Source organism: Euwallacea similis, chromosome 7, assembly GCF_039881205.1.
Source record: "Euwallacea similis isolate ESF13 chromosome 7, ESF131.1, whole genome shotgun sequence".
NCBI lineage: Eukaryota > Metazoa > Arthropoda > Insecta > Coleoptera > Curculionidae > Euwallacea > Euwallacea similis.
In genome coordinates, this window is record NC_089615.1 from 566,519 (window position 1) to 575,900 (window position 9,382).

At 34.0% G+C, this 9,382-nt stretch overlaps 2 protein-coding genes across 2 annotated transcripts in view; one reads left to right on the plus strand and one right to left on the minus strand.

Moving 5' to 3' along the window:
- The window catches only part of haf (leucine-rich repeat and fibronectin type-III domain-containing protein hattifattener), a 39,972-nt gene extending 34,393 nt beyond the window's left edge, over positions 1–5,579 (plus strand). The window contains exons 2-6 of the mRNA XM_066391723.1: positions 282–2,024; positions 3,115–3,298; positions 3,521–3,693; positions 3,948–4,167; positions 4,217–5,579. Of these exons, the coding sequence (XP_066247820.1) occupies positions 285–2,024; positions 3,115–3,298; positions 3,521–3,693; positions 3,948–4,167; positions 4,217–4,500 (2,601 nt within the window). The 5' untranslated portion in view covers positions 282–284 and the 3' untranslated portion in view covers positions 4,501–5,579. The remainder of the gene's footprint in view (positions 1–281; positions 2,025–3,114; positions 3,299–3,520; positions 3,694–3,947; positions 4,168–4,216) is intronic.
- Positions 1–7,761, minus strand: part of Rab3GAP1 (RAB3 GTPase activating protein subunit 1) — a 51,442-nt gene extending 43,681 nt beyond the window's left edge. Inside the window, exons 1-3 of the mRNA XM_066391722.1 lie at positions 6,364–7,761; positions 6,036–6,163; positions 5,636–5,826 (exon numbers count right to left, since the gene is read on the minus strand). Coding sequence (XP_066247819.1) covers positions 5,636–5,826; positions 6,036–6,163; positions 6,364–7,486 — 1,442 coding nt within the window. The 5' untranslated portion in view covers positions 7,487–7,761. The remainder of the gene's footprint in view (positions 1–5,635; positions 5,827–6,035; positions 6,164–6,363) is intronic.
- Positions 7,762–9,382: the final 1,621 nt, after the last annotated feature.

Genomic DNA, 9,382 nt, shown 5'->3' on the forward strand with positions numbered 1-9,382 from the left:
TCCGTTTCAATATTAAATATTTCTATGAAAATTGGGGTGCGAAAACAAAATGTAAAGACACACCTTTTAAGGAAAAAACAATGTGTCCAATTTCACCAGTGGCATTCCCATTGATATGACTCTGAATATTTTAAACGAAAAATATGTAACTCTACTGTTTTTTTAATAAAAATAATTTTCTGAATGCTCCATATTTCTGTGAAAAAGGACCTCTTGAATATTTTTCATAACTTTAACCGTTTTTATGGAAAAAATGTAAACAAATATGTTTCTTATTTCAGGAAATGAAGAGTCCTGCACCCCTCAATGTGCTGATATGGACTACCCTAGTCTCAATTATTTCAGCGCAATGTCCATGGCAGCGAGAAGTACCAGACCTTCAATCGTCGTGTATATGTTCCTACAATTTAGGACACGAACTATCAGTGCAGTGCGACATGGTCAATTGGCCAAAATTACTCTCGGCTTTAAATAAATATGCTAGTCAGACATCGATCGACTTACTATACGTGAACAATTCTACAGTGGCAACACTTCAGGACAATATTATAGTAAATTTGAAAATCCACAATATACAGTTGTCCGGTTGCAGAATTAAAACAGTAGAAAGTGATGCGTTTAAAGGGCAGGAACAATATTTAAAAAATTTAAATTTACAAGACAATGAGCTAACCGCAGTGCCAGTGGATAGTCTCGAATCTATGCACAATTTGCAGTTATTAGATCTATCACATAACAGAATTAATAGAGTTCCAGAGGATGCATTTGTAACTCTTCACAAACTTACCACTCTTAAATTGTCGGATAATAATGTAACTTTGGATAGTGACGCATTACGCGGATTAGAGAAAAGCTTAAAAAATTTGAATTTAAAAGGAACGCGCCAAACTCAAGTACCTCGAGCAATTCAACGAATGAAAACTCTGGCTTTTCTAGATCTATCACAAAATAGCTTAAGAGAGCTTCCTGGACCTGATGGAGACAATGCATTTGCAGGGTTAGATGCCTTGACAGCCTTAAACCTGGAAAGAAATCTTTTGCAAGACCTGAAGGGCAACGCCTTTCACGGGATTATAAAAACATTAAGCTCTTTAAGTTTACTGAACAATCTACTTCCTGATTTTCCTACTGAGGCACTTAGTCCGTTACAGGAATTACGAGTTCTTGATATTGGATTTAATTTGTTAACGGAAATTCCAGACAAAGCCCTTAAAGGTAATCCAAGCATCACACTTCTCGCTTTAGACGGTAATCCTCTTACTACGATACCTTATGACGCATTATCACATCTAAACAACAGCCTAAGAGGCCTTAGCCTAGGAGGGCGGTTTCTTCATTGTGACTGCCGATTGTCCTGGATTTTGGAGTGGATTAAAGAAGGCGACCTGCAGGTTACCTCACGGGAAAGAAATCCACAGTTTTGTGGAAGTCCAGCGAAATTTAGAGATAGGAATTTCTACAGTATCCAATTAAGTGAGTTAGCGTGTCCAAAGGAATCTAATAGCCCCAAAAGAAATCAACAAAAGCCCAAATCCCCGGAAAGTGTCGGCGTGGCAACTGTTGTCACGGCCAATTTGGACGACTTAGTAATACCCCAACAAGCGCCTTCTTCATCGACAACAACAACTACAAAGGAACCTATTACAAGTAAATCGACTGTATCAACTACTACCACATATTCAACAACGACAGCAAAAGCAACTTCAACATCTACCACTACAAAGATGACGACCACGATAATGCAAATCAAACCGAAATCTACTCAGACATGGAAAACAACTTCAAAACCACCTTTGGTCTTAGCAGGATTTCCTTCGCGAAGTAAAGCCGATGACAGCAAGGAGGTGATAGTTAAGAATGCTTTTCGGCACGACAGTTCCGTAATAATTCAATGGGGATCTGAGACAGCTAACATCTTGGGATTTAGAGTTGTGTATCGACTTTTTGGCGATAAAGGATTCAAACAAGGGCCACCTCTGGAAGCCAGTGAACGAGAATTCAAAATCAAGAATGTGCCGTCTCAGGTAAGTTTCAAAATCAATCTTAAAAGCTCTTAAGATTATCTTAACAGGTTCAAATCACTAATATGCAGAGTTCCCCGTATTAGACTACGCACTTCAAAAGTTAAATAAAACGTCCTAATCAAAGTAAAAAAATCTTTTATTGGAGTAATCTATTGCTAATTCGATGACATTTATTATTAATTTAGATAACTATTCAATTTATACAAATTTTGTCCTCTAAATATCCTCCATCAATTTCAATGGAATTTTGAATTTTAAGTTTAAAATTTTGCATCACCCGGTGAAGTAAATCTCAATCTATTCTTGCAGTTTGATTTCGAATCCGCCCTTTCAGCTCCAGAATTGTTGATATACCACACCAAACAACGATTTTTGGACTGTGGAATTGTTTGATAAACTGGTCTTGAGAATTTTCACGCCAATGACGAACAAGCAGGGATACAAATTTTAAAAATAATTGTTTCTGAAAATCCTCCAACAACAATTCTGGAGCTAAAAGAGCGAATTCGAAATGAAACTGCAAAAATAGATTGAGATTTACTTCACCAGGTGATGCAAAATTTTTAACTTAAAATTCAAAATTCCATCGAAGTCGATAAAGGATATTTAGAGGACAAAATTTTTATAAATTGAATAGTTATCTAAATTAATAATAAATTCCATAGAATTAACTATAGATTACTCCAATAAAAGATGTTTTACTTTGATTACAAAGTTTTTATTTGCCTTTTAAAGTACATAGTCTAATATGGGGAACTCTGTACAATAATTAAAGACAATAAACATTACTTTGTCATATTTTATATTTAATTTAATAATATTATTTATTAAAATAAATGTATTAATAATAAAACAAACTCATTCAATAACATAATTTTTAAAAACCGTAATAACTCGAAACATATACAATTGAGATTGTGATGTGAACACGTCCGTATTACAGTTAAGTAAATAAATAGGAATGTGGTTAAACTTGAACAGAGTAATAGTAAACATTTAAAATGCATGTTCAATATCTTGAAGAAATTGTTATTTGTTATCAAGAGATCTTCCATTCAGAGTTTGACTGATGTAATTCATTTCTTTGCAGGAGTGCATTATCGTCTGCGTAGTCTCTCTAGAAGAACTAAACGTTACACCGGAGAATGTACCGTACAGACAGTGCCGAGAAGTGCGGACAGTCTCTTCAGCATCATCCAATATGGACAAAATAACGATCGCCGCTAGCGCTGCCATATGTGGAACTATTGTTGTTGCGGTAATAGTATTTATCGGTAGGTTGATACTTTATTTAGCTATTTACTTAATGCTTTCATCTACTACTACCTTTGTTTAATCAATAGACTTAACAATCACCCAATTAAGCAGCAAAACGCGTTATATAATAGAGCATAACTAATCTTGCAAGTACTAATAACTTTCTTTTTAATATTCCAAGAGCATCAATGGTTTTTGTTAATTTTTCTAGAGTTTTATAATATTTCATATGTCCACAGCTGCGTCTCGAAGAAGATCGAGAAAATTACAAGAACTTCATCAACAAAAATTAAATGGGATTAAACATGGTTTGCCAATTAGTGGTTTGCCAGTCAATTGTTGCACACTGCCCCAAAGTCCTGTTGAGCAGTTATCTTCATTGGCCAATCTGAGTGCTTATAACAATAATAAGGTAAATTAATTTATCCATTATGGGGTTCTTCTAAACGATCATTGTTACCGTGTTAATTAATAGGAAAAAGCTGCTTCATTTAGATTTAATATATCTGTCTATATACCTGCTCCGCAGAAAATACTTAAGAATAGCTATATAATTTCAAAATGGAGTAATATCCTGCGTATAATTTTTTGAGATGAAAAACTTCTGGTATCTATTACTGGAACTACAAACTTGAAGAACCTATGGTAATTTCTTTCTTCTTCTAGGACTGGGATCAAGTCTCCGCATACAGCACACATAGCCAACGACCAAGGATGTACACAGTTGAACAGCCACCCTCACTGGATGAACTGAGGTCTCATTTCAACGCAAAAAATAAGGCCCGATCAATCGCAGACGGTCAGTCACAAAACAGTTTTTCAAATCACTCAGGAAGATACCTAACGTCTAATGCATTTCCAAATAATTTGTTAGCGTCTAGACAAGGTACGTATATACTTTTTATAAGGTAATATCGACTAATAAATATCCTTAGATCTAAGGCTTTCGAGACAATCTCTGGCGATGCAATCCGAAAGAATGTCGACCCGAATGCTCTCCCATCATGGCCCTGCTCAATCCATCGCGTCTTCTTCAAGACGCTCTCGCCCACGGTCAAGATCTCGAGATCACCAACGACCAAGCAGCAGATATAGTACAGCAGGTTCAACACATACATTGAATAATTATTGCGACAATTCGGACAATTGGACTGACCATGATATGGAAATTTATATGGCACGCAATCCAACAACTAGGAATGGTTTGGTGCCTTTGTAAATATCACAAGTTACAAAAAATACGCATAACATATTTCGCATTTACTTTTATATTTGCAAAGCTAAACCTATGAGGTCTTAATTTTTTTTCTCTAACCATTTTCTTTTTGTACACATCGGAAATATTCCTTTACACTTAATAAAAAATATAATATATGCATGCTAAGTTATAAAAAAATCCCCTGGTGCCATTGAAATTAAATGTTTAACGTTTTCTCATTCATTCTTTTTATTCAATTTGTTTTAGCACCAATTTGGACTGGAAATGTCTTTAATGTCCACAATAACCCTAAATAAATCACCTCTGATTAAATAAAAAAATATATATGCCTATTATTATTAAAAAAATTAAGTAAAAAATGGTATACCAATTAAGAGAACTTAAAGGAAACTCGATAGCTTTTCAACGAGTCCCTGATAAAGTACCATTTCGATCAAATTTCGTGGCTTTTAATCTCGGCTACCAATTCACTGATCTAATGAAACCTTACCAAACATACTTATTACATAAATAAGTATAAGTAATAAATGTTTGAAAATTTCGAAAATGTTTCCGCGGGATTTTTTTTAAATTGGAATACTAGGTATTTTCCAAGATAAAATAATATTCAGTGATAGACCTCTCAAGGCATTGACGAGTCATTACCTCTGAATTAGAGTAATGTTGTTGCTTTTATGTGCATTTTCACGTAGAACTCGGAAACACGTTCATTAATTATTAGTGTTATTAGTATATAGTAATCATAGAAGTTATTATCATGATTGTATATATTACTTTTAAGGTAACGATCACGTACGTACTATAATACTATTTGTAAGTTGTAAAGAAAACAAATGAGGATTCCGAGACTGAGGATAAGTTTACACATGTATTAATCTAATGACGCGAGTGGTCACACTGGTTCTATTTGTACATATGCGAGTTTAATTTACTGGCACGCCAGTTGATATTGGCGTCACTATATGCATACAAGTTTAAACTCTCCTTTAGTATTGAGTTCAATATAGTATTTGTATGTTACACAAAATCCAGTTTAAATTACCTTTATGGTATACTCCTACATCGATCACCACAAGAATATCACAGTAAACAGCAGTAATCAATACAAAAAAAAAATGAGAGAAATTGTTCTTACCCTGGTATTACCATGCTGTGCTCCCATCTGTAACGCATTTCTTGAACAAACTCATACCATATGTGGCAGAATGCCCTTATACCCCCAAGAGTTTGAAGGGCATTAGAAAGAACAATGGATAGTCGCCATATCAGAGAATCCTCAGTGCCAGTTTTGAATCCTTTGAATTCCTCCTCGCTATTTTGAAAAACCTATAAAACATTACGCCCAAATTGGAATTATTTGAACACTAAAAATAAGTTAAAAATGTACAATAATTATGTTGTAATAATGAAGCTGTCCAAAAATCCTGAGAGAAACTCAGTTATTTCCAATATTATCGAAGCAAAACAAATATGATTTTTGAATATTAAAAAAATAAGTAAAATAAGACATGTAACAAAACTATCTTGACACTTACCTCATTTTTCTTATGTACTGATGCAGTCCGATTTTTAACTCCATAAGGTAAATATGAGTTTTCGTCAGCGTCGGGAAATAAAAAATAAAGCAGTGGAACGAGAACGTTTTCTTGGATTGGAGGATTACCTGACAATTGAAAGTATATAAAAATAAGGTGTTGGTAAAAGAAATTGGGATTTTTTCTTGTTCTTTCAAGAATTAAGGCAAGTGGAATTAAATCACATTGCAACCTGGGATATCTGTGGTAGGATTTTTTATAGACTATCCAGATATTTTTGAAAAATATATATTCAAAAATGCAAAAAGGTTAAAAATAAAAATATTACCTCTGCCATGTCTCTTGAAGTGTGATTTGGCAGCCCTTCCCAAAAGGCTTGAAATCGTTGGCACTGATGATTCAGTCAATAAGTCTAAGGGGTTGTTTTCTGGTGTAAAAGAAACAGCAAAATCACCCAACACATCATAAACTGTATAGAAATTGTTCAAAATCTCCAAAAACTCTCCTAAACATTCACTTAGCAGACAAATTGGCTCCTTTTCAAAAAAGGCTGAGCATTGCCACTTCTGAGCTTTCATCGGGTTAAAATTGGTCTGACTTTCTGTGTCTATAACTGAGTGTTCAGAAAGATTACTCCAGGTGGTTTTAAAGCAAATTGCTGAAACTGGTTCTATTGAAACACCAAAGGGAAGTACATACAAATTTTCAACATCAATACTATCACCGGATATCTCCTTTCTCCAAACAAAGTTACCAAAATCCTGCAACAAGTATGTTAATTGGCAGGAGACAAAAATATTTTCTACAGCACAAGGTGAACAAATCTTTGTTTTAAACAAATCCAGAAGTCCTGTTAAATATTGGCAATAATATAAGCCCTTTTTTAGATGAACAATATCAAAATTTGTTCGAATTCCATTTGATTCATAAACTCCAGCATATACTTTCTGCCATTTGTCTTGTAATTGTACAAATAAAGGAATATCAAGGAGCAAGTTAGAAACTAGGACAGTTAGGGCACTAAGTAGTATTTTTGTTTTGGGTTCATTATTGATCAGTTCTATTTTTCCTGCTGAACTAAGAACAATAAATTCATTTAGGCCATACCACTCACTTAAACAAACATCTTTGTGAGCTTCTGATTGGCCATATTTCAACGAAAAATCATACCACTTGTCCAGAACATGTTTAGGATTTTCGAGAGTAGAATCTGACTGATGAATTTGTGCCTCTCTTTTATACCAAACAAAATCAAAATTCATGTCAATATATACAAGTTTTTCTGCTCTAACTTTCCAACCCAATAATTCATATTTTGGGGTTTCCTGATTCATATCATCCAATTTCCACTGATTAATAATTTCTTCCATATGGGCCACCAATATTTCCCAATCTGAGGCTGTGGTAAAATCCTCATGGTAAAACTCACTGTCATCTATTTCTTCATTCATTTTTGGCTTATGAAAGTAAGTTATTCTCACGGAAGCTAGTATTTAACTGAAAGTGTTTGTTCCTTAGTTTTTCTTTTTTACATGTTCAATGTGAAATCACTAAGGCAAGATTACAGAGCCCTGATCCTATAGGAATATGAGAACAAGAATGAAATATTTGTCGACAAAAATTTCATTTTCAGCATGAGCAGGTCTTCACACTTTCACATTCACTTGGAAACAGAATAAATATTTGTTTATGCTTATCCTTATAAAGTTATTATTGAAATTATTAAAATGTTACGAATCAGAATCGGGTTATGACTAACCAAAAACCATATACAAACTTATAGACTGTCACTTGTTGATGTTTCCTATTTCTAGATTTCTATGGCCTCCCGTTGCATTAGCAACATTCAGCCAAATAACAATTTTTGATTCAATAATAATAAATTAATTATTAAAATTAACAAAAATTAATTAATGAATAACATTTTTTAATCAATCAATAGAAACAAAAATCTAATTTTTACAGATCCTTATGGAATCAGAAGCCCGAGAAATTAACAGGCAAAATCATGATAAGATGGTGAAGGGAAAATATGTTTGTCGAGATTATTGAGAGAACGGTATTATAGTAAATTAGGGTTTTGTGGTACGAAACAGCAATTTGGTTAAACTTTGGGAAATAAGAAGAACTTGTGAATAAGGAACCCGCGATTCACTAATTCAAGTTTTGAAACGGTTTCCATACTGGTCCTGCATATCTGCAGATGTGTGTATGAATGGATCTGCACTACCTTGCTGGATGATTATTACATTGATTTAAAAATTATCCTCGATCAGACACTATTTACTTTAAAAAATACATTTAACTAAACAGGGGTGAATAGTAAAGTTATAAATGGTATTTTTGTAATAGTATATTTTATGACTGAACGAAATCATGATAGGATGGTGAAGGGACATTGTAGTGTATGGGGTTTTATTAGAATAAATTAAAAATTCTTGCTGCACAAAGCAGCCATTCTATTACCTTTTAGGTAATAAAAAAAGACTTGTGAAGAAAGAACTTGCGATTCGCTAATTTGAATTATGCGACGGTTTCAATACTGGGTCTGTATACCAATATGTGTATAAACCGACCTACACCGTCTTGCAGATTGATTATTACACATTATTATACAATTATTATACTGTTTTCAATAAACTGGTTTCAACCACCTTAATCATGTACCATTTACTTTAAAAATGCATTTAACTAAACGGAATTAAATCCTTAACTATTGTTGCTATAATGATACATTTGCCGATAGAACAAAGTCATGACAGGATGGTGAAGGGAAATTGTAGTGGGTGAATATTTATTAGAATAAATTAAGAATTGTCGCTGTACGAAGTAGCTCTAATTCTAATTTTACGAGGGTTTCTGTACTTCGGTCTGGATACTTATGTGGGTATAAATGAAAAAGAACAGGAGGTGGTTAGGATTAATCCAACTAAGTTAGACATGGCTGATATGGTCATTTACATATATTCAGAATTTTCTCCCACTCAAAATGTCCAGAGCTGTATCACATTGAAAATCAGGCTCAAATAATCATTGTCGGTACATTTTCTCATAAAACTTATGAGATACGCAAGCAATGAACGAGATTTAACTCTCGACTGTCAAGACGGACATCTCGTTAAGTATGAAAAATGGCGTCGCGATAAACAAACGATTTATTCAAGATCCCATTGGAATTTACAAATCAAATTCTCATCGTCTTAATCCGATGGAGGGTTTTTTCTCGTCCGAATCATCATGTCATGCTAATAATTACCATTGTACGAGGAGTGGATGTGTTACAGCTTTGGCTCCCGCTGGTACCTTGAAAGGCCGTACCGACCAGCGGACCAGCAGGTTGCTCAACC